At 42.7% G+C, this 26,432-nt stretch overlaps 1 protein-coding gene across 3 annotated transcripts in view; it reads right to left on the reverse strand.

Annotated features, from left to right (window-relative positions):
* Positions 1-872: 872 nt before the first annotated feature.
* Positions 873-26,432, reverse strand: part of CNTNAP4 (contactin associated protein family member 4) — a 401,947-nt gene continuing 376,387 nt past the window's right edge. The window contains exons 21-24 of one of the 3 annotated variants that reach the window (XM_056525258.1): positions 22,527-22,614; positions 15,318-15,542; positions 6,572-6,643; positions 873-1,748 (exon numbers count right to left, since the gene is read on the reverse strand). In XM_056525258.1, coding sequence (XP_056381233.1) covers positions 1,549-1,748; positions 6,572-6,643; positions 15,318-15,542; positions 22,527-22,614 — 585 coding nt within the window. In that variant the 3' untranslated portion in view covers positions 873-1,548. The remainder of the gene's footprint in view (positions 1,749-6,571; positions 6,644-15,317; positions 15,543-22,526; positions 22,615-26,432) is intronic. The other 2 variants (XM_056525251.1, XM_056525242.1) reach the window with 2 other exon arrangements.

Here is a 26,432-nt window from a genome sequence, read left to right on the forward strand (position 1 = left end):
CTCAAACTCTGAGGTGGGCCTTACTGGTGAGATGTTGACCAGGTAATGCGCAGCTGGGGAGACAGTTTTCACAGAAGTGAAGATGTTCTGTACATGCATTTCCCTGGTTATATCAGTCTATGAATTTACAATATAACTGACAAATTGTGTGCTCATTGTAATGTAAACTGTGTGTGGGAGACAAAAGATAAAATGTGGGTACTCTGGCCAAATTTTTTATTTATCTTTCATTAAAATAATACTCTTTGACTTACCTTCCTCCAATGTTGCTGATATTGATCTTTTATCCTCCAACCCCGGACTTCTTCCTGGTTTTGGGGTCCAACAAGTCACACTGCACTCATCTAATGAACATCCACAGTGATGTCCCACTTCGGCATGTGATAGGCTATGTGGCAGTGTCATGTAACTGGCCTGGGCTCAGCCTTGTTCCAGGTGCATGGACCCATAACCTGACGCTGCTGCTGCAGCCATCAATTAGCTTAGCACAGTGTGACGTGTCAGACCAGGGCTAGAGGAATGGAAACCAATATCGATGGCACCAGGGGAACAGTAGGAAGTAAGTTAAAGCTTATTACCTTAATGGCAGCAACCCGGGTGGGCAGCAACCCGGGTGGGATAAATAAAAATGGAGTTCAACTTTAATTCCGTGCCATCAATAAAGGGTTTGTGTTCTCTACTTTAGGGAATGTCTTCTATTATTTCCTCAGTTTCTGGTAACAATCTTAAAGTTTGCTTTATTAATCAAAATAAATAAATGAATAAGGACAATGGCTGCATTGTGTCTCTGGAGCTAGTAAGTCCCTGAATGTTTTGGTATTATCTGTGATATATATATATATATATATATATATATATATATATATATATATATATATATATATATTGTAGGGTATGTTATATGGGTTGAACCCACATTTACCATTGAATTGCAATTATGCTATATCATTTTTTTGATCATTAGGAATAAATAAAATGGCAAAAATAATCTTAACATATAACTGAACATTTGGATCAGCTTGTTGTACCTACATGTTTATTTACCGATACTAAAATTCTGTCAACAAATATCCAATTCTTTTGGGTGTCAGTGAAATAATGGTTTGTGGTACTGTACCTGAAGTATAAGATCACAATAGAAAACACTACATATCTCTCCTGTTGAAGCAAGAAATTTGAGTTCAGATTTTACCATCACACAGACAGAATTAAAAACTTCAATTGGAAAATAGTCTGGAATCGGTAATTCGATATAGAATTCTGTAATTCAGAAAAGTCACATCAGAACAACCTGAAACTACCAACAATAAGAGTGTACAGTAATACAGTAACTGCTGTCACTGAAATGCATTCAGCAAGAGACGCACGTCATTGTTAGAGGCCTCTATCAGTATTCACTGCGGTTGATCCTTTGCCGATTAACACAGGTCTATGCCATTGTTTGCTTGTAGTAAATGTTGAATGTTTTGTTTTGCTGTTCATCTAGTTCTCCCTTGCTTAGAAAGAAAGTCCTTCTGTCCAATTTTTTGGGTGCACAATGGGAACACATTAGAAAAAGTATTCTTTTTGACTTTCGTTGAATGTATTTTGCATACTGAGCTCAGCTTTCAGTGCGGCTGCTGCTTCTACATTGTTCCCGTGTTCGGATTCTTTGGCTTCATTTTTTTTATATTCATTCTTCTGAAGATAAATTCTTATTGCTATGCCAGCAATGCATAATAAGATGAATACTGCAACAGATATTACACCTGTGGAAATCATAATAGAGAAAAATGGAAGAAATGTGCAATTTAGAATATGGTACTGTACTTCACGTGTTATAATAAATACACAGCGGGTTTCTGAATTTACATACATACGTTTCGTACCTCTGCTTTACAGAAAACAGCTTTTAATTCGATGAACACAAATTTGTAGAAAATGCTGGTACATAGTATTGGCAAGATATCCAAAACCTGCTTATCATGACTAAACTTCACATTTATTGTGACAGATTACTTAAAAATTTGGATTGTGTGTATCATTATTTTATTACAAGAGAAAGTGCCCAATTAAAGCTTACTAAGATCTCCCTAGAAAGCCAGTGCTATGTGCAAGGAGCCTGTTGAGTACCATTACTTCCTTATTATGGAGGAATAGGTACTTTGGAGGGAATTTATCATTGGTTATACCCTGTATTTGTGGTGTTAATTTGTCTCAGTTGCTGTTTGTAGACTTTTCATTGCAACTTTTGATTTATAAGATTTTTTTGGCATTTTTCTGTTGTGTCCCTTAAAAGGGGCATGTCCTCAGCAAAAGGATTCTGATCCTGTTTAAGCAAATTAATAATAGATCCTCTTAAGGCTATTGTCACACAGTGGCACAAAGTGCTAATAGAATGTAACAGATATATCATATAACATGAGCCGTTTTGAGAATTCTAGTTCATTGGACTGTCGAGTATAAGTTAACAGTGTCTAAGAATCAGATAGCTGCTTAATCTGGGCCAACAATTCATTAAAGGGGAGCTTATGGATAGGATATAAGTGTCTGATCATGGATCCCAGCAATCTCCTGCCAGGAACCTCAGCTCTCTCCATGCACGGAGCAACCTCTGCTCCATGCACAGATTATGTGGCGAACACACCCCTCCATGTATCTCTATAAGAAAGCCGGAGATACAATGTTCCCAGTCACATATCCCCTATCCATAGGATCCTGTGGATAGGCGATAAGTATTTGTCCTTTAAAGGGGAGGGATGGGGGATAAGATGTCTGATCATGAGGGTCGCGCTGTGGTGGTGTCCGGAACACGGACATGAATGGATAGACATGAATGGAGGGGGCGTGATGGCTAGTACGTAGCCGTCAGGGCTCCTCCCATAGAAATAAATAGAGGGGGGCCTTGTGGCTGTAGTCACCAGTCATGCAGCACGGAACAGAGTTTGCTCCATGCACCGGATGACTGGGGTGCGGCAGCGGCGATTAGATTAGACCTCTTATCCCCTATCCTTTGGATAGGGGATAAGATGTTTTCTGGTGGAGTACCCCTTTAAGGCCCATCGTTGAGGGATACAGGTCCTTTGCTTGTGACTTTTGAGGCCAGTCAGAAAACTCCATATAGGCTTACATCATGTTGATTTTTGAGAAAAAATTGCAAAAATGCAGTTAAAAAAGTAAGAAAAAAAATAATTTTGTCTATAGTGCATTTTATAGCTCACTAATGGCAACAGCAAAACACCATTTATGATGCCGCTGTGGGACAACAGCCTTAATAAAAAACTAATATAGAAGTTAAGAATATTTCAAAATGTATAAAAAATTTTCAGGCTTTCCTTTATCATCGATTTTTACACTGAAAGGGTCACGGCAAGTGGATCCCATGGGCATGTGTGGATGATGACGTGAGCCATGCACGGGAGCGGAGTATAAGGTGCCGCTGGTTTTCACCAGAGCCCGCCACAAAGCGGGATGGTCTTGCTGCGGCAGGCAGCACCCAGGTTGCTACCCCTGGCATGACTCGTCCACACAGGTTGCTGGGATGAAGCATAGGACAGAGGTATAAAGACAAGATGAAGGTCAGGGCAGGCGGCACAGTAGCAGGGTCAGGTCATGTAACAAGGATCAGGAACATGGATAAACAGGAACACAGGAACACAGAGCTTTCACTAGCTTTCACCACCTCTTCTTGGAATTTAGAAGGTTCCCTAGTACAGGAAGGTGGCAGGTCGGTAAAAAAGTTCTTAGCACTATAAGACCAAGTAGTTTCTGGAATGGGCGAAGGCCCACAGGTTTCTGTAGAACAGTTTTGTCACGGGCACAGGTAACGCAGGAACGAACAAAATCTATTACATTGCGTTCAAGGTGTGGCCACCAGTAATGCTGGTAGATAAGTTATTTAGTCTTCCGCTTTCCAGGGTGAGCAGGCAGCAAAGAAGAATGTCCCCAATTCAAGACTTTACGTCTCAGTTTAGCAGGCACACAAGATTTTCCAGGTGTAACTTGCTGAAGATAGACAGGAGCTAAAGGAATCAATCGCTCAGGAATATTATACCTTGGCGTGGAGTCCAAACCTGCGACATCTGAGGACCTGGAAAGAGCGTCGGCTCTGAAGTTTTTGTTAGCAGGCCTAGGAGGAGGTGAAGAAAGAGTTTTAGACTGGATCGGCACAAGACAATGATTTTGGCAAAACAGTCCCCAACATGTGATTTCACCAGATTTCCAGTCTAGTTGAGGAGAATGACGTTGAAGCCAAGGAAGACCAAGAATAAGCTCCGAAGAACAATGTGGTAGCACATAGAACTCAATGTTTTCCTTATGCAAATCTCCTACTTGCATTATGAGAGGTTCAGTGTGGTATAGCACCTTACAGTTCATATTTTGTCCATTAACAGAGGAAATGTACAAGGGCTTGGCAAGACGAGTCACTGGAAGACAAAGTTTCTGAACCAGGGAGGCACCAATGAAGTCACCAGCAGAACCAGAGTCCAAAAATGCAGAAGCATTAAAAGACGTCTTGGCAGGAGAATAGACCTGAACTGGGATGGTCAAACAAGGAGAGGTAATATTCACATCTAGGGACGCCACTCTTACTTGTCTAAGATGCAAGTGTTCTCCTGGACACGGAGGACGTATAGTGCAGTCTTTGAGAAAGCGCTCTGGACTGGCACAATATAGGAACAAATTCTCATTGCGTCGACGGGATCTTTCCTGATGTGTTAGCCGAAAGTGATCCAGGAGGCAAAGAAGACGGAAGAGGTGGATGTTGGAACACAGGAGCCAGTCGGGGTAATCATCGTGTTCGCACAGGTTCTGTTTCCAAATGAAGTTCTTTCTGCCTTTTGGCAAAACGCACATCAGTATGAGTGGCTTAATGGATAAGTTCACTCAGGTTAGTCGGAGGATCCCGAGCAGAGAGAGCATCCTTGATTCCAAGCCAGTTCAGAAGCTAGTGTGCGGAATTGAACAGCGTAGTCGCCGACAGAGGAGTTACCTTGACAAAGAATCAGAACAGCCGTCTCGACAGAGGAGGCTCACGAGGGTTCTTCAAATACTTTGCGGCATTCTGCAAGGAAGGCCGGCAGGTTCGAGGAGACCAGATCATTACGATCCCAGAGAGGAGTAGCCCAGGCTAAAGCTTTTCTGGACAGTAGACTGACCACAAATGCCATTTTAGCACGCTCCGTCGGGAACTGATTCGCCATGAGTTCTAGATGCATAGAACACTGTGTCACAAAGCCTCTACACAGCTTGGGATCTCCATCAAACTTTGTGGGCAAGCATAAGCAAAGCTTGGACCTGGAAGAAACAGCTGACACAGGAGGAGATTCAGGCACAGGTTGCTTCTACTGTTGCTGTTGTTGCTGCTGAGAGGCAAGGAGAAACATAGAAACATAGAATGTGTCGGCAGATAAGAACCATTTGGCCCATCAAGTCTGCCCAATAATCTGAATCCTATGAATAGTCCCTGTCTCTATCTTATATGAAGGATAGCCTAATTCTTATCCCGTGCATGTTTAAACTTCTTCACTGTATTTGCAGCGACCACTTCTGCAGGAAGGCTATTCCATGCAACAGGAGCTGTTGCACCATGGAAGAAAGTTGATTCAGCTGTTGCTCTTGACAAGCTAACTGCTGCGACTGTTGAACCACGACGGTGGAGAGATCCAAAACATCTAGCAGAGGCACCTGTGCGGCATCCATGGCTGAATCCTACTGTAAGGGTCACGGCAGGTGGTGGGTCCCTTGGGCCTGTGTGGATGATGACGTGAGCCGTGGGAGTGGAGTCTAAGGTGCCTCTGGTTTTCACCAGAGCCCGCTGCAAAGCGGGATGGTCTTGCTGCGGCTGGCGGCACCCAGGTCACTACCCCTGGCACAACTCGTCCACACAGGTTGCTGGGATCAAGCTTAGTACAGAAGGATAAAGACAAGATGTGGTCAGGATAGCTCATGGTCAGGGCAGGCGGCACAGTAGCAGGGTCAGGTCATGGAACAAGGATCAGGAACATGGATAAACAGGAACACAGGAACACAGAGCTTTTACTAGGGCACTAGGGCAACAAAGATCTGACGGGGAGTAATGGGAGGAACTGATACTTATAATGGAAGGTGCAGGTGAACTAACTAATTAAGGGCATACTGGCCCTTTAAATGTAAGAGCTCCGGCGAGTGCACGCCCTAGGAGGCGGGGACACGCGTGCTGGGACTGAGAGCATGGAAGACAAGGGAGGTACATGATGGGCTGGAACTCATGCGGGTGCGTCCTGCTATGCGAATCCCAGCCCCGCTGGCAGCAGGGACATGAGAGGAGAACGTTCACGGCCAGCTGATGGCCAGCTGACCTTACATACACATATCTATAAGTTAACAGACCGGCAAATAAATAGGACAGAATGTCTGGAAAAATCTTATTCAATGCTGTAATCTGCTGCAACAGTAAAAACTAAATTGTTGCTACATTACAGATGACTATTTGAGATTTCAGTTCCTGTATATATCTATGTGTAGTGATCCTTGAAATAAATGCCACTTAATAACATTTTGTATAAATTGATAATTCTAAGCATTACAAATTAGAAAATTTAAATGTTACCTCCAATAAGTGCAAAACCACTTTTCAATGCATTAGTCAACTGTTCTCCATTATCCAATGTTCCAGAATGATCTGCATTGGGTTAATATGATGGTTGGGAAACAAAATATTTTAGTTTCACTGATAAAATGTTACTTCTATACTAAAAGTTCAGCTGTATAGATAATGAATTGTAAATAAATAAATAAATAGCATTACAATAACAGCCATAATTTAGGAGTGAATTATTAACCCCTTGAGGACATTTTTTTTTATTTCCATTGTTTCCAACTTATCTTTAATTTTTACACCCCCCTTACTTTGTAATGACATTTTTCATTGTACCATTAAATGTATAGCTAACAACAAAAATAACATAAATATTTGCAGGCTATCATATTTGTACAGTTTTACTTTACAGGTATATTTGTATAAGGAGATTTTGTATTACTATACATTACAGTATGGCAGTTCTCTTGTCTTATCCTTTACTATTCTTGTCTGAATGACTCTTATGCTGTGTATATTTTTTGCAGGACACTAGTGGTCTGCATTTCCATAGTTTTAGCTGGGTCAACTGACTTTATCTTTTGCATGCTTTATTTGCCAGTGTCTTTATATGTGTCTCCCCTGTCTAGTCTTCCTCTAAGAACATCATATGCCTTGTTTATTCTGCAAGCATTTTTAATAGTGAATTCAAATAGAGAAAACAGACATGGTCGCACGTCCACAACATGCACAATGATCTAAGGCTTCTCAGCAACGTCTATTAAACTAACAGGTTATGATCATGAAGTGCAAGCTCACTAGCCACGTCCCGGCCACCTGTAAGTAACGGGTCCCTAACGTCCCTAGCATAAAATGGCATAGCACTGAGCGGCGACCACCACCGCCACAACACCAGTGCCCACAGGGGGAACGACCCACTGACAGCCCCAATGCCACTCAAACCAGTCCCAGGGTCACACCTCCCCATAGACACGGAGCCGCGGCAGCAACGAACGCCGCACAGCACCCCACCAGTGTGAACAGATATAAAAAGCTCACTCACCATCTGCTTCCAGTCAGTGACTGTCAGGAAGATTGGGGCCATATGCAGCTTCCTGCCAAACTTATATAGCGCTAGGCTTAGGGGTGTTTTCAACATTTGGATCTAAATAAAGTTATGCTATTTTTTTTTCATGCTATGTTGTTGGTGCCCGCTTTGGGGTTCTGTATTTCTTGGTCCAGAAAACCTATTTCTATATAAGCTGCTATGTAGATGGTGTTAACAACATAAGTTTGTCTAATATCACCCTATTCAGACCCCTATAACTTGCTTTAGATTGGACTTTTTTTTTTCTGATATATGATGTGACCAAAAATCTGCAATTCTGTTTTTGTTTTCATTTATGCTGTTTACTGTATGGATCAATAACGTTTAGGACATTCCTTAATGTAGCGATACCAAATCAGTGCAAAACATTTTAATTTTTCTTTCTTAATTTAAAAAAAAAGAAAAAGGGGCATTTTAAAGTATTAAATAAAAAAAAAAAATTAGAACACTTTTTAAGGGACTTTTATAAGCAATGATCCGATTGGTTATACTGGACAATGCTATTCTGTGCCCGTCACACCAAAGGATGGGCACAGCCTGAAATATAAACTATAAGGGTGCAACAAGTCAGCCAAAACTATGACATGTACACCAACAAAAAAGCTAGCAACTATGCAATGATGCACACCGAATAATAAGGAATAATAAAACATCTTTATTAGACACAAAAAATACAGTTAAAATCATTTAAAATATAAATGAATGGAGCGGTGGAATGTAGGTGTTACGCCGAGCGCTCCGGGTTCCCGCTCCTCCCCGGAGCGCTCGCTTCACCTCCTCCGCTGCAGCGCTCCGGTCACGTCCTCTGACCCGGGGCGCTGCGATCCTGCTGCTAGCCGGGATGCGATTCGCGATGCGGGTAGCGCCCGCTCGCGATGCGCACCCCGGCTCTCCTACCTGACTCGCTCCCCGTCTGTTCTGTCCCGGCGCGCGCGGCCCCGCTCCCTAGGGCGCGCGCGCGCCGGGTCTCTGCGATTTAAAGGGCCACTGCGCCGCTGATTGGCGCAGTGGTTCCAATTAGAGTTATCACCTGTGCACTCCCTATATTACCTCACTTCCCTTGCACTCCCTTGCCGGATCTTGTTGCCTTAGTGCCAGTGAAAGCGTTCCTTGTGTGTCCCTTGCCAGTGTTTCCAGACCTTCTGCCTTTGCCCTTGACTACGATCCTTGCTGCCTGCCCCGACCTTCTGCTACGTCCGACCTTGCTTCTGCCTACTCCCTTGTACCGCGCCTATCTTCAGCAGCCAGAGAGGTGAGCCGTTGCTAGTGGATACGACCTGGTCACTACCGCCGCAGCAAGACCATCCCGCTTTGCGGCGGGCTCTGGTGAAAACCAGTAGTGGCTTAGAACCGGTCCACTAGCACGGTCCACGCCAATCCCTCTCTGGCACAGAGGGTCCACTACCTGCCAGCCGGCATCGTGACAGTAGATCCGGCCATGGATCCCGCTGAAGTTCCTCTGCCAGTTGTCGCTGACCTCACCACGGTGGTCGCCCAGCAGTCACAACAGATTGCGCAACAAGGCCAACAGCTGTCTCAACTGACCGTTTTGCTACAACAGTTGCTACCACAGCTTCAGCAGTCATCTCCTCCGCCAGCTCCTGCACCTCCTCCGCAGCGAGTGGCCGCTCCTGGGATACGCTTATCCTTGCCGGATAAGTTTGATGGGGACTCTAAGTTTTGCCGTGGCTTCCTTTCCCAATGTTCCCTGCATCTGGAGATGATGTCGGACCTGTTTCCCACTGAAAGGTCTAAGGTGGCTTTCGTAGTCAGTCTTCTGTCCGGAAAAGCCCTGTCATGGGCCACACCGCTCTGGGACCGCAATGACCCCGTCACTGCCTCTGTACACTCCTTCTTCTCGGAAATCCGAAGTGTCTTTGAGGAACCTGCCCGAGCCTCTTCTGCTGAGACTGCCCTGTTGAACCTGGTCCAGGGTAATTCTTCCGTTGGCGAGTATGCCGTACAATTCCGTACACTTGCTTCAGAATTGTCCTGGAATAATGAGGCCCTCTGCGCGACCTTCAAAAAAGGCCTATCCAGCAACATTAAAGATGTTCTGGCCGCACGAGAAATTCCTGCTAATCTACATGCGTTTTTCTGAAAGGCGTCAGGAACTCCGCCAAGATATGGACTCTGTTCGCACGAGGCGTTTCGTCTCCTCGGCTCCTCTCTCCTCTGGTCCCCTGCAATCTGTTCCTGTGCCTCCCGCCGTGGAGGCTATGCAGGTCGACCGGTCTCGCCTGACACCTCAAGAGAGGACACGACGCCGTATGGAGAACCTCTGCCTGTACTGTGCTAGTACCGAACACTTCCTGAGGGATTGTCCTATCCGTTCTCCCCGCCTGGAAAGACGTACGCTGACTCCGCACAAAGATGAGACAGTCCTTGATGTCTACTCTGCTTCTCCACGTCTTACTGTGCCTGTGCGGATGTCTGCTTCTGCCTTCTCCTTCTCTACAGTGGCCTTCTTGGACTCTGGTTCTGCAGGAAATTTTATTTTGGCCTCTCTCGTCAACAGGTTCAACATCCCAGTGACCAGTCTCGCCAGACCCCTCTACATCAATTGTGTAAATAATGAAAGATTGGACTGTACCATACGTTTCCGCACGGAGCCCCTTCTTATGAGCATCGGATCTCATCATGAGAGGATTGAACTTTTGGTCCTCCCCAATTGCACCTCGGAGATTCTCCTTGGACTTCCCTGGCTTCAACTTCATTCCCCAACCCTGGATTGGTCCACTGGGGAGATCAAGAGTTGGGGGTCCTCTTGTTCCAAGAACTGTCTAAAACCGGTTCCCAGTAACCCTTGCCGTAACTCTGTGGTTCCTCCAGTAACCGGTCTCCCTAAGGCCTATATGGACTTCGCGGATGTTTTCTGCAAAAAACAAGCTGAGACTCTACCTCCTCACAGGCCTTATGATTGCCCTATCGACCTCCTCCCGGGTACTACTCCATCGGGGATCGAGAGCTTCTAGCCATTAAATTAGCACTTGAGGAATGGAGGCATCTGCTGGAGGGATCAAGATTTCCTGTTATTATCTACACCGACCACAAGAACCTCTCCTACCTCCAGTCTGCCCAACGGCTGAATCCTCGCCAGGCCCGGTGGTCTCTGTTCTTTGCCCGATTTAATTTTGAGATTCACTTTCGTCCTGCCGATAAGAACATTAGAGCCGATGCTCTCTCTCGTTCCTCGGATGCCTCAGAAGTTGATCTCCCTCCGCAACACATCATTCCACCTGACTGCCTGATCTCCACTTCTCCTGCCTCCATCAGACAGACCCCTCCAGGAAAGACCTTTGTTTCTCCACGCCAACGCCTCGGAATCCTCAAATGGGGTCACTCCTCCCATCTCGCAGGTCATGCGGGCATCAAGAAATCTGTGCAACTCATCTCCCGCTTCTATTGGTGGCCGACTCTGGAGACGGATGTTGGGGACTTTGTGCGAGCCTGCACTATCTGTGCCCGGGATAAGACTCCTCGCCAGAAGCCCGCTGGTTTTCTTCATCCTCTGCCTGTCCCCGAACAGCCTTGGTCTCTGATTGGTATGGATTTTATTACTGATTTACCCCCTTCCCGTGGCAACACCGTTATTTGGGTGGTCGTTGATCGATTCTCCAAAATGGCACATTTCATTCCTCTTCCTGGTCTTCCTTCTGCGCCTCAGTTGGCTAAACAATTTTTTGTACACATTTTTCGTCTTCACGGGTTGCCTACGCAGATTGTCTCGGATAGAGGGGTCCAATTCGTGTCTAAATTCTGGAGAGCTCTCTGTAAACAACTCAAGATTAAATTAAATTTTTCCTCTGCATATCATCCCCAGTCCAATGGACAAGTAGAAAGAATTAACCAGATCCTGGGTGATTATTTGCGACATTTTGTTTCCTCCCGCCAGGATGACTGGGCAGATCTCCTTCCATGGGCCGAATTCTCGTATAACTTCAGGGTCTCTGAATCTTCCTCCAAATCCCCATTTTTCGTGGTGTACGGCCGTCACCCTCTTCCCCCCCTCCCTACCCCCTTGCCCTCTGGTCTGCCCGCTGTGGATGAAATTTCTCGTGACCTTTCCATTATATGGAGAGAGACCCAAAATTCTCTCTTACAGGCTTCTTCACGCATGAAGAGGTTCGCGGATAAGAAAAGAAGAGCTCCCCCCGTTTTTTCCCCTGGAGACAAGGTATGGCTCTCCGCTAAATATGTCCGCTTCCGTGTCCCTAGCTACAAGTTGGGACCACGCTATCTTGGTCCTTTCAAAATTCTGTGTCAAATTAATCCTGTCTCTTATAAACTTCTTCTTCCTCCTTCTCTTCGTATCCCTAATGCCTTTCACGTCTCTCTTCTCAAACCACTCATCCTCAACCGTTTTTCTCCCAAATCTGTTCCTCCCACTCCTGTTTCCGGCTCCTCGGACGTCTTCTCGGTCAAGGAGATTTTGGCTGCCAAAAAGGTCAGAGGAAAAAATTTTTTTTTAGTAGACTGGGAGGGTTGTGGTCCTGAAGAGAGATCCTGGGAACCTGAGGACAACATCCTTGACAAAAGTCTGCTCCTCAGGTTCTCAGGCTCCAAGAAGAGGGGGAGACCCAAGGGGGGGGGTACTGTTACGCCGAGCGCTCCGGGTTCCCGCTCCTCCCCGGAGCGCTCGCTTCACCTCCTCCGCTGCAGCGCTCCGGTCACGTCCTCTGACCCGGGGCGCTGCGATCCTGCTGCTAGCCGGGATGCGATTCGCGATGCGGGTAGCGCCCGCTCGCGATGCGCACCCCGGCTCTCCTACCTGACTCGCTCCCCGTCTGTTCTGTCCCGGCGCGCGCGGCCCCGCTCCCTAGGGCGCGCGCGCGCCGGGTCTCTGCGATTTAAAGGGCCACTGCGCCGCTGATTGGCGCAGTGGTTCCAATTAGAGTTATCACCTGTGCACTCCCTATATTACCTCACTTCCCTTGCACTCCCTTGCCGGATCTTGTTGCCTTAGTGCCAGTGAAAGCGTTCCTTGTGTGTCCCTTGCCAGTGTTTCCAGACCTTCTGCCTTTGCCCTTGACTACGATCCTTGCTGCCTGCCCCGACCTTCTGCTACGTCCGACCTTGCTTCTGCCTACTCCCTTGTACCGCGCCTATCTTCAGCAGCCAGAGAGGTGAGCCGTTGCTAGTGGATACGACCTGGTCACTACCGCCGCAGCAAGACCATCCCGCTTTGCGGCGGGCTCTGGTGAAAACCAGTAGTGGCTTAGAACCGGTCCACTAGCACGGTCCACGCCAATCCCTCTCTGGCACAGAGGGTCCACTACCTGCCAGCCGGCATCGTGACAGTAGGGTTATATTCCTCTGCTCCAGTCATCTATATTTTAAGTGAGTTTAACTGTTTTTGTACTCATTTGTTGAGTCCAATAAATATGTTTCATTGATACTAATTATTGGGTGTGCATCATTATATAGTTGCTAGCTTTCTTGTTGGTGTACATAGAATGAATTAGTAACATCAGCACTCTGTTAGTCAAGTCTGCCTGAGGCAGACTTTATGAGCAGGTAAGTCCATCGCCAGCAAGGGGCACTCAGAAGGCTTCTGCAATGGAAACTGATTGGTGTTCTGCAGTCACTTTGGGGGAGTGTTGATCAAACAGGTGACAGGCTCCACCACTATCACGGAAAGTCGTAAATGGCATGATCATGGCATTTAAGGGATTAAAGGCCGACATCAGTTTGAGCGCTGGTATGCACAGTTTATGTGCTCGCTTTATAGATTCACTGCAAAATGTAATTCACAGTACCAACCATTTACAGTGCATGTGGAATAGGGGTTAAATGTAACTTGTTATATATTTTATGCTGCCCGAACCTCAAGACAGCTTTACCCCATCCCACTGTCTTTGATGAATAGATCTTTCTTTGTTTGGTTATAAGGAGAGATCAGTCAAGACTGGCAGGGCAGGCAGAAGCCACTGAGGACCACCCTATGACTCTTGATTAAGGCAGTACAAAAATTACTGCATATTCTTGTTCTCCAATTTGGACAATATTTCCTTTTTAGATGGGGCGGTATGAGGGCTCATTTTTTGCGCCGTGATCTGAAGTTTTTAGTGGTACCATTTTTGTATTGATCGGACTTATTGATTGCTTTTTATTCGTTTTTTCATGATATAAAAAATGACCAAAAATACATTATTTTGGACTTTGGAATTTTTTTGCGCGTACGCCATTGACCGTGCAGTTTAATTAATGATATATTTTTTAATTAAACCGGACATTTCCGCATGCGGCGATACCACATATGTTTATTTTTATTTTTATTTACACAGTTTTTGTTTTTTTCAAATTGGGAAAAGGGGGGTTATTTAAACTTTTATTAGGGGAGGGGTTTAATGATCTTTATTCACTTTTTTTCCCCATAGGGGGCTATAACACTGCACACACTGATCTTTTACACAGATCTCTGGTTTCTCATAGGAAACCAGTGATCAGTGATTCTGCCGCTTGACTGCTCATGCCTGGATCTCAGGCACTGAGCAGTCATTCGGCGATCGGACGCCAGGAGGCAAGGTAGGAGACCCTCCTTGTGTCCCAGAGCTGTTCAGGATGCCGCGATTTCGCCGAGGACATTCCGAACAGTCCCCTGAGCTAACCGGCAGTGATTTATTTTCACTTTAGATATGGCGTTCAACTTTGAACGCCGCGTCTAAAGGGTTAATAGCGCGCGAGACCGCGATCAGTGCCGCGTGCTAGTAGCCACGGCCCCACGTTATAGAACGGGAGCGGACTCAGGGTGTACAGGTATGCCCTTGGTCCTTGACAGGTTAAACTTAAATGGGTATTCCAGGAATTTTTTTATTTGACTATGCTACAGGGGCTGTAAAGTTAGGATAGTTCATAATATAGTGTCTGTACCTGTGTGTGACAGTTTTCTCACAATTCTTATGGGATTTTAACCCCAATATTTATTTTTAACAGCATACAAAATGACTGTTGTCTCAGATTTTTTCCAGGTTGCAATGCGGCCGAGACCTGACTCACTAGTCAGCTGATGACAGGGAGCCTGTCTGCTTCAATGGGTGGAGGGATCGCTTGGTGGGAAAGAGATCAATCTGCAACTAATGCAACAGCTGTAGGCCCCCTGATTGAAAATCACAGGTCTTTTGAATGAATGTAGCTCCTTTATGTTTCAATGGGTGGGGTGGCTGATGTGTGGGAGGGAGGAAAATGGAATTATGGGATTTGTAGGCAAAGAAGAAAACGCAAACAGGAAAAACCAGTTCACAAAAGGCTAGCCACAATGTTATGGTAATCTCACAACATAGCCATTTAGCCCCAAGATATGCACAGATCCTTCATAAGCATGTCCATTACTGCCTGCCAGGTAAATACTAAAATTACCTTATGGTGGATAACCCCTTTAAATCCCTTCTGATCAAGAGAAGAAGATCCTATAAATATCATCTGGGTTAAGCGGGCAGCATTACTTTCCACGTACCAGCTGTCCGGGAGATCTGACCTATTCAGAAAGAAGGTCAGATCTCCTGACTGGCTTGGAAGTGGATTGCAATTCCGCCCACTTCTATGGATTATAATTTACAACCACAGCAGGTCTCAGGAATGAGCTACATGTCAAAAGTTGTTTTTATTACAGCAATGCTTTAAATTGTTTTTATCTACAAGATGAAACAGTTAATCACTGAGCAAAATTACCTGCAAAGGAGTGGGTTGTTTCACCAGTTCCTGCATCTTCTCCATTTATTGATCCACAACTAGACTCTGATACATGCCCCTTTATTACTATTTGTGAAGCAAGGCTGTTTTTGAAGGCTGCCTTTAATGGTACAATGTTATTAAAACGCACAGCAGACAGACATCCAATAAACCCATTAGCACTGGCCTTCATAGTCTCTGGGTCAACATCAATGTCATGAGCTACTATACAAAAATAAAGCCATGAGTTACAATTGTGATCATTTATTACCAAATTCATTTTTTCTTACATCAATAAAGTAATTTTTTCATAGATGGCAATGAAAGTGACTGGATGAGAGGTTCATGATTGTGTTCTTTGAAAAAGTTTGTGGATAAAAAAATAAAACTCCAACAACATTAAAGAATAATAGTTAAAGCTGTTAAAAGGATGCTTAAACAAGTCCCTTTTTGCACAGCAATACCACTGAGTACTCAGCTGATGTATTAGTTTTAACTACTAACTATTAATGTCCTGCAGAAATAGGGGCTGGACCTTGCATGGACAAGGGGGATCTTGCCACGTGAGACACTGCTTTGATGCTTTTCAGTTCATGATACAAATAAATGTAATCAGTATAAAATGCTTTTTATTTTTACATTTTTCTACTTTTTTTTTTTACACTTTTTATGTCCCTATAGGGGACTATCTATAGCAATCCTTTGATTGCTAATACTGTTCAGTGCTATGTATAGGACACAGCACTGCTCAATATTATCGGTGATCTTCTGCTCTGGTCTGCTCGATCTCAGACCAGAGCAGAAGACCCGGGAGACGGCCGGAGCCAGGTAAGGGGACCTCTGGCCGCCATTCAAAGTACCACACTGCCGTAGATGCCGTGATATGTATTGATCACGGCATCTGAGGGTTTAATGGCCGACATCCGGCCGATCGTGGATGTCGGTCATTACTGGCGGGTCCCCAGCTGCTTCTAGCAGCCGGAACCTGCCATGTATGATGCGAGCACCATTCCAATGCTCGCGGTCATACACAGGATGTAAATGTACGTCCTGGTGCGCGAAGTCCCACCAAACCAGGACATACATTTATGTCCGTGGTCGTTAAGGGGTTAAAGGGTACTCCGGTGGAATTTTTTTTTTAAAATGAATTGGTGCCAGTTGAACAGATTTGTAAATTACTTCTATTAAAAAATCTTTACCCATCCAGTACTTTTTAAATTTCTTTTTTGTCTTGTCCATTTTCCTTGTGCAGATAAAGAGTGTTTCAGTTGCTCATAGCAAACAGTCAACTTGGTTCATTCATTTTTTGAGGGGGAGAGGCATGTCACATTTAGGAAGCCCCTATAGTGCCATAACAGGAAAAATATATATATGGCATACTATTTTGGAAACTATACCCCTCAATGAATGTAACAAGGGGTACAGTGAGCCTTAATACCCCACAGGTGTTTGACGACTTTTCCCCAAAGCCGGATGTGTAAATTAATTTTTTTCCCACTAAAATGCAGTTTTTTCCCCAAATTTACAATTTTTACAGGAGGTAATAGGAGAAAATGCCCCCCAAAAATGTATGTCCCCATTCTTCTGAGTATGGAAATACCCCATGTGTGGACGTCAAGTGCTCTGCGGGTGCACTACAATGCTCAGAAGAGAAGGAGACACATTTTGAAAGCAAATTTTGCTGAAATAGTTTTGGGTGGGCATTTAGGCATATTGGAGACATGTTGCATATGATGATGTAAAGTGCTCTGCAGGCAAACTACAATGCTTAGAAGAAAAGGATCGCCATTGGGCTTTTGCAGAGAAAATTTGTTTGGAATGGAAGTCGGGGGCCATGTGCGTTTACAAAGCTCCCATGCTACCAGAACAATGGACCCCTCCATATGTGACCCTATTTTGGAAACTATAACCCTCATGGAATGTAATAAGGGGTGCAGTGAGCAGTTACACCCCACTGGCTTTGACAGATCTTTGGAACAGTTGGCTGTGCAAATGAAAAAAAAAAGTTTTCATTTTCATGTACCACTGTTCAAAAATCTGTCAGACACCTGTAAGGTCTAAATGCTCACTTCAACCCTTGTTACATTCCTTGAGGGGTGTAGTTTCCAAAATGGGGACAAGTGTGTGGGGGGGGTTCACTGTTCTAGCACCATTGGGCCTTCAATTCCAAACACATTCTCTCTCCAAAAGCCCAATGGTGCTCCTTCTCTTCTGAGCCCTGTAGTGCGCCCGCAGAGCACTTTACGTCCACATATGGGGTATTTATACACTCAGAAGAATAAAGGTTACAAAGTTTGCAGGGCTTTTATCTAATTACTCCTTATGAAAATGAAAAATGTGGGATAACACCAGCATTTTAGTTACAAAAAATAAAAAATAATCATTTTTGTATGCCCCATTTTTAAAACTATTAAAATCTATTTGTTTTAGGGACTTCTTTGTCCTGTACTTCCTAGTTGAGCAACTGCTCAGAACTAAAATGATAATGTATTGCTTTTCTTCATCACAGTCCTCCCACCCTGCCTTTCTCCCACAGCAATCCTGCCAGTTTCCTACCAAGAGCTGTGAAACAACATCTCATTTCACACCACCAGTCTAATTTAGGCACTGTCAAATTCATTAACTTTTTATGTGTTGTACACCATGGCAAAACATTAACCTTTCTAATATATCTTATAAGAAAATTTGATTTTGTTTTAAGGGCAATCATGGCTTACAAAAAAATAACCAATAGGGGTCCCTATACCATCCAGAACATAACCCTGTCCGGCTGCAGCATCATTTTTGTCCAAGAAGAAGCACAAGCAGGGACAAAGTCCAGTAGGAGAGGGTAGGACTAGCACTCATCTGTGCTCCTCCTGTCCTATCAGATTACAGAATGAGAATAGAGAGGAGGGGGTTACAGAGAAGCCTGCACTGATTAGATGAAGAGATCCAGCACAGTACAGCAGACTCAGGAAGGAAAGTGAGTAATGCAGAGTGAGGGACACGCCTCCCCCCCCAAAAGCACAGAATGACAAAACAAGTGAGTAGTAGAAAGAAGGTGTTTGTGAGAGAAATATAGGTGTTAGACACAATAAATAAATTATTGTATAAACTGTAAAGAAGAATAATCTGTAATCATTTGTTTTCAAATCAACTGGTACCAAAAAGTTGGACAGATTTGTAAATGACTTATTTTCAGAAACATTTATCCTTTCTGTACTTATCAGCTGCTGTATGTTGCAGAAAAAGTTGTGTAGTTTTTTTAGTCTGACCACAGTGCTCTCTGCTGACACCTCTGTCCATGTCACCAACTGTCCAGAGCAAGAGAGGAGGTTTGCTATGGGGATTTGTTTCTGCTTTAGACAGTTCCTGACATTGGCAGAGGTGTCAGCAGAGAGCACTGTGATCAGTCAGAAAAGAACTATACAACTTCCTCTGGAGCATACAGCAGCTGATAAGTACTGGAAGCATTAAAAAATTTTAAATAGAAGCAATATATAATTCTGTTTAACTTTCTGGCACCTGTTGATTTGAAAATTTTTTTTCCATTTCTTGATCTGTTTAGATTAAACCAGTGGCATATCCTATTGAAATGCCATTAATGGCTATTAATACATAACCTTCTTAACCCCTTAAGGACCCGGAGTTTTTCCTTTTTTGCACTTTCATTTTTTCCTCCTTACCTTTAAAAAATCATAATTTTTCAATTTTGCAGCTAAAAATCCATATAATGGCTTATTTTTTTGCACCACCAATTCATCTTTGTAATGAGATCAGTCATTTTACCCAAAAATCTACGGCGAAATGTGAAGAAAAATCATTGTGCGACAAAATTGAAGAAAAAACGCCATTTTGTAAATTTTGGGGGCTTCTGTTTCCACACAGTACATTTTTTGGTAAAAATAACACCTTATCTGTAGGTCCATACGATTAAAATTATACCCTACTGTAGGTTTGATTTTGTCGTACTTCTGAAAAAAAAAATCATAACTACATGCAGGAAAATGTATACGTTTAAAATTGTCATGTTCTGACCCCTATAACTTTTTTTTTATTTTTCCACGTATGGGGCAGTATGAGGGCTAATTTTTTGCCCTGTGATCTGACGTTTTCAGATTTTTGTATTGATCGGACTTATTTATTGCTTTTTATTAATTTTTTTCATGATATAAAAAGTGACCAAAAATAGGCTATTTTGGACTTTGGAATTTTTTTGCGTGTGCGCCATTGACCGTGCGGTTTAATTAACAATATATTTTTATATTTCAGACATTTCCACACGAGGCAATACCGCATATGTTTATTTTTATTTACAGGTTTTTTTTAAATGGGAAAAGGGAGGTGATTCAAACTTTTATTAGGGAAGGGGTTAAATGATCTTTATTCACTTTTTTTCACTTTTTTTTGCAGTGTTATAGCTTCCATAACTGATAGCTGATCTTTTACATTGATCAATGGCTTCTCATAGGAAACCATTGATCAATGATTCTGCCGCTTGACTGCTCATGCTTGGATCTCATTCGGTGAAATGACACCAGGAGGCAGGTAAGGGGACTCATGTCCTACAGCTGTTCAGGACACCACAATTTCACTGCGGCGATCTCGAACAGCCCCCTGAGCTATCCGGCAGCACTTTAGTTTCAATTTAGATGTGGTGATCAACTTTTAACGCTGCGTCTAAATGGTTAATAGTGCAGCTATCAATATAACGTCGTGGCCCCGCGTTATGGAATGGGAGCGGACTTAAGCGGTCCTTAAGTGGTTAAATTCAGTCATGGCCGTAAATGTTGGCACCCCTGAAATTTTTAAAGAAATGTAAGTATTTCTCACAGAAAAGTATTGCAGTAACATGTTTTGCTATACACATGTCTATTCCCTTTGTGTGTATTGGAACTAAACAAAGAAAGGGAGGAAAAAGCAAATTGGACATAATATCACACCAAACACCAAAAATGGTCTGGACAAAATTATTGGCACCCTTTCAAAACTGTGGATAAATAAGATTGTTTCAAGCATGTGATGCTCCTTTAAACTCACCTGGGAAAAGTAAAAGGTGTGGGCAATATAAAGATCACACCTGAAAGCAGATAAAAAGGTGAGAAGTTCACTTAGTCTTTGCATTGTGTGTCTGTGTGCCACACTAAGCATGGACAACAGAAAGAAGAGAAGAGAACTGTCTGAGGACTTGAGAACCAACATTTTGGAAAGATATCAACAATCTCTAGGTTACAAGTCCATCTCCAGAGATCTAGATTTGCCTTTGTTCACAGTGCGCAACATCATCAAGAAGTTTGCAACCCATGGCACTGTAGCTAATCTCCTTGGGCATGGACAGAAGAGAAAAATTGATGAAAGGTGTCAACGCAGAATAGTCCGGATGGTGGATAAGCAGCCCCAAACAAATTCCAAAGATATTCAAGCTGTCCTGCAGGGTCAGGGAGCATCAGTGTCAGCGCGAACTATCCGTCGACATTTAAATGAAATTAAATGCTATGGCAGAAGACCCAGGAGGACCCCACTGCGGACACAGAGACAAAAAAAAGCAAGGCTACATTTTGCCAAAATGAACTTAAGTAAGCCAAAATCCTTCTGGGACAATGTCTTGTGGGCAGATGAGACCAAGATAGAGCTTTTTGGTAAAGCACATCATTCTGCTGTTTACCGAAAACAGAATGAGGCCTACAAAGAAATATGTACCTACACATTACCTACAGTGAAATATGGTGGAGGTTCAATGATATTTTGGGATTGTTTTGCTGCCTCTGTGTGTGTGCAAGGCATTATGAAATCTGAGAATTACCAATGGATTTTGGGTCGCACTGTACAGCCCAATGTCAGAAAACTGTGTTTTCGTCTGAGATCTTGGGTCTTCCAGCAGGACAATGACCCCAAACATATGTCAAAAAGCACCCAGAAATGGATGGCCACAAAGCGCTGGAGAGTTCTGAATTGGCCAGCAATGAGTCCAGATCTAAATCCCATTGAACAACTGTGGAGAGATCTTAAAATTGCTGTTGGGAAAAGGCACCCTTCCAATAAGAGACCTGGAGCAGTTTGCAAAGGAAGAGTGGTCCAACATTCTGGCTGAGAGGTGTAAGAAGCTTATTGATGGTTATAGGAAGACACTAATTTCAGTAATTTTTTTCCAAAGGGTGTGCAACCAAATATTAAGTTAAGGGTGCCAATAATTTTGTCCAGACCATTTTTGGAGTTTGGTGTGACATTATGTCCAATTTGCTTTTTCTCCTCCCTTTTTTGGTTTAGTTCCAATACACACATAGGGAATAAACATGTGTATAGGAAAACATGTGTTACTGCAATCCTTTTCCGTGAGAGATACTTTGGGGGTGCCAACATTTACTGCCATGACTGTATATTTAACTCAATATAAGGACAGTATTTTAGCTTCTTTTTGTAAAGTTGTTTGCATCCTTTATTACTTTTTGGATTATATAAATAGAGAGGCAATTGAAGATTCTATTTCAATTACATGCTCTACCACTCAGGATTTACCTAGAGGCTTCTCTTCTATCCAAACACAGAAGTTCTGTTAAAATCATCTGTATGGGTTTGAATGTGATAGAATAATTAGTGTGGATTATAAATATATATCACAGTATGGAAAGTAAATCTCCAGACGTCTCAAAGCTGTCATTATGATTAATGCATACTCCATATTATGTAATGGAAAAACACTTTAATTGCAATGCACTATGAACCTGATAACAGTCAATCTTACACAAGTTATAGAGGTTCTTTAACAAATTCTATAATTTGAAATTAAAAACTAATTATATTCCCCTTTTTCTCTTAGTATTATGCTTTTTTTGCTCATTTTATTCATTCTGCAATACTTGTGTATGCTTTTTTTTTTTATTAATATCTGTGTTTTATATTCCATTATGATTTATTTGGCTTTTACCTCAGTCTTTTTTTTTTCTTTCTGTGATCATGTACAATAAATCAACACATTTTAGAGGGAAATCTGATGTTCCAGGATGCCTGATTGTAAAATGAAGAGATAAGTGTGAAATTAGGTTGACGAGAACCCACTTGCTCATCCGCGAGGAAGCACTTATGTGAGATGATGCTTCAACTTGACAAAAGTACATTTCTTTCTTGATTGTCACATTTTAATTAAATTCCCAGGCCAGACATACTTTTCTATAAATGAGATAAAGTATATAACATTTGTGGTCCTGTAGAAAAAAAGATTACGCTTACCTGATATTTTACCAAGTGCAAGAGAATGGATTGTATTGAACTTCGTGCCAGAACTGAGAATGAATTGCTCAGATGCATATTGGTTAACCTAGAGGAACATTCAGCAAAAGAATAATGAAATCATTTTTTCAGTAGATAAAGAATAAATGCTTATACACCTATCAGCTATAACATTAAAACCACTAAGAAGTGCCATGACTAACATTGATTGAATTGGTAAAAAGTCACCTGTCAAGGGAAGGGGGGGGTATATAAGATAGGAAGTGAACAGTCATTTCTTGAAAGTAATGATTTGGAATCGGAAGAAGAAAAAAATTAGCAAACATAACAGTATAAGGGATTGTGGTCAAATTTTGACGGTTAATTGACCATGTCAGAGCATATTCAATTCTAAACAGAAGATCTTGTGGGTAGTTCCCAATATCCAAGTGTTAATGCCTAGCAACAGTAATCCAATAAGTGAACCAGCCACAGGGTCATAGGCACTCACTCGTGTTTGGAGAGTAAAGGATAGACTGTCTTATTTGATCCCACAAAAGAGTTACTGTACTGTAGCACATATTGATGACCAGTTAATGATGCCTTTGATAGTAAGGCATCCGAACACACTGTATTACAGATTACTGCATAGCCTCAGATAAGCCAGAATGCCCGATCTGACAACTGTGTACCATGAAAAGTGCCCACTAAAAGCATGTTAGCCTTAAACCTGGACCAAGGAGCAAAGGAAAAAGTGACATGCTCTGATAAATCATGTTTTATTTTTCATCATGTGTAGAGATGAGCAATTTATTTATTTTTTTTTTTAATTAGATTCGGCGGGTTTGCCAAATTTTTTGAACAAATTCGATTTGATCCGAATAAATTCACGGCTAATCAATATACTAAACTGTGTGTGTGTTTTTAGCTTTTCTCACTTTTTATTCCTTTTTTTGTTACAATTTTTAGGTAGTACTACTACTCCCAGCATGGAACAGACTGTTCCATGATGGGAGTAATAGTTACTGTACTAATAGAGAGATCGCCCTGGGGTCTGACACCCGTTGCGATCCTCCTATATAATGTATAGATGCGGGAGGCCGGCCGCTCTTCTGCGCAATCCTGCACTATGCTCTGCGATGTGAAGTTCTCTTTACATCACAAATTCATATTTTTCGCAGAGAGCTGTGATTGGCAAGATGGTTCCAGCCAATCACAACTCTCTGCGGGAAATATGAATAGGTATATATATATATATATATATATATATATATATATATATACGGCAGTGCAGGGGACCAGAGAAGAGCGGCCGTGCCCCACATCTATACATTATACAGGACGATCGCAGTGACATCCGCTGTGATCTTTCCTTTACTGCAGGTACTACTGCTCCCAACATGGAGCACACTCAGCTCCATACTGTGAGCTGTAGTACCTGCATTAATAGACAGATAGCAGTGAGTGACCATTCTGACACCTGTCATGATCTGTCTATTAATGCAGGTACTACAGCTCTCAGCATGGAGCGGAGTGTGCTCCATGTTGAGAGCAGTAGTACCTGCAGTTAAAGCGCAACTGATTTTAACCCCCAAAAACTAGCCCCAGGATGACAAAGTTGTTAGAAATGACAGTTCAGGCATACCTTTTGCTGCTTTCTAGCAGCTTTAATCTGGCTAAAATGATTTTTATGAAAGTCAGTAACAGTTGAATATCCCCTGTATGTCAGCACTGGGACCACTGTGTGATTGACACACAGGTCCCAGCACATAGGCCACTTTTTCTTATATGAGGGTGGTGAGTTTTCTACTGTAAAAGAGTAAACAGTTTCATTCTCCTGTGCATAGCGGCGATGCAGGCGGCCAGCTCTCACAGCAAGCGTTCGCTCCCCATGTGCTGCATAATGCAGCAGACATATATATATATATATATATATATATATATATATATATATATATACCTATTATTCATATTTACCACAGAGAGCTGTGATTGGCTGCAACCATTTGGCCAATCACAGCTCTCTGCAGGATGTGAAGAACTTTACATGGCAGAACATAGTGTAGGATCATGCGGAAGAGCGGCCGGCCGCCGCATCTATACATTATATAGGAGGATCACAGACCCCAGGGCAATCTGTCTATTAGTACATGTACTACTACTCCCATCATGGGACAGTCTGTTCCATGCTGGGAGTAGTAGTACTACCCAAAAAATGTCGAAAAGAAAGAAAAAAAAGTTAAAAAAGTTAAAACACACTTTATTAAACACATTATTAAAATGCATTACTAATAAAAGGTTTAACAAAATGAATAAAAAAAAAAATATTATTTGTACATTTAAAGGGCCCCTTTCTACTTTTTTATTATTGTCGGCTACATTTTTAGGTCCCTGCCACCCACATAAATTGGTCCCTGTTTAAAAATTAATACAAATTTTGTTTGTAGAAAAAACATTTTTTGTTAAATCCATTTTTTTTGTTCCAAAATTCAGTGGAATCTTAGCCTTAGAGTAATAACAAAATGGAGTGAATGAAGAAATTTGTTATTTCGAATAACATTTTTCATGAAATTTGGAACGAATTCGGATTCGTCCGATTCGATTCGCTCATCTCTAATCATGTGGATGGCTGGGTGTGTGCACATCAGTGGAGGCAGTGTGATGCTATGGGTAACGTTCTGCTGGGAAACCGTGGATCCTGGCATTTAATAAATGGTCCCTGTTGTTCAAAAAGGGACCCTTACCCCAGAAAAACTGCTCTAAAAGCTTGGTGACTAGGTGTCTCAGGTCTCCGTAATCTTAATCTGCTCTTCACTGCCTGTTGTTACAGGAGTTCTGTCTTTAGTAACAAACACAGCAAGTCAAAACACAAGAAGAAGGGGTGAGGCTTATAATGTTCTCGGTGCTTGAGATGGAGAAAGACCGTCTACCTGCCAGCTGTGTCGGTTCTCCAGATTATCCTCACTGTCCCTGAAAGGTAAGTTAAGGCTTCCAGAAAGGAATTTGTCCAGAACACATGATAGTATGAATAAAATAAAAAAAATCCAATTTATTTATTAAATATATGTTAAAGAAAACTGCAGAAAATTAGACACTTAAGCACTTATGAAAGATTGAAAGATGAACATAATTTTCCGGTTTGGAGAGTCAACGTAGGGCTCATAAATAACACTGTTAGTACTAACCTGTGTTGAGGTTATGCTCCATGCTGAAATATCCATTAGTCTATCAGCTTTAAGTGATAAGGAAGGGCCTTTGGGAGGGACCATAAAATGCATTGACTTTCATCCAGGTTGCACTGGAAGCACTTTTCATGTGTTTCTAAGTGTCTTGTTTTCTGTCTGTTTTATTTTTTATATATATATATGGAGTGAATAAATTTTTGGGTTTATTATTCATACTGTCATTTGTACTGGGCAAATTCCCATATCTAAGCTGGTTGCAGCATTCTGAGCACTGTGAGAGCAAAAGTACGGTAACAGATTTAGAGGATTTATATTTCAAGCGTGAAATCTTTATTCATTTAACTCATGGCTTCCCTGTCATCTAAGCAAAAGGACCATTTTATTGCTTAGAGAATACTCAAAAATATATCCGCACTCACCGCTCCATTAGCGACTCGATTCTCCTTAAACCGGGGCTGACAGGAGATATGGGCTGCAGAGATGAGTGGCGCTCAGAGGCAAACTACCAGTGTTTTCGCTCAAACCAGCGCTTCATCCGGCCTCATGGGGCCGGATGAAGTGCTGGTTTGCACGAAAACACCGGTGGTTTGCCTCTGAGCGCCACTCATCTCTGCAGCCCATATCTCCGGTCAGCCCCGGTTTGAGGAGCATCGGGTTGCTTATGGAGCAGTGAGTCCGGATATATTTCTGAATATTCTCACAGTTTTGTACATTGATTCCTATTTTCAATTACATCCTAGCA

This window comes from Hyla sarda, chromosome 1 (genome assembly GCF_029499605.1).
Source record: "Hyla sarda isolate aHylSar1 chromosome 1, aHylSar1.hap1, whole genome shotgun sequence".
Taxonomy (NCBI): domain Eukaryota; kingdom Metazoa; phylum Chordata; class Amphibia; order Anura; family Hylidae; genus Hyla; species Hyla sarda.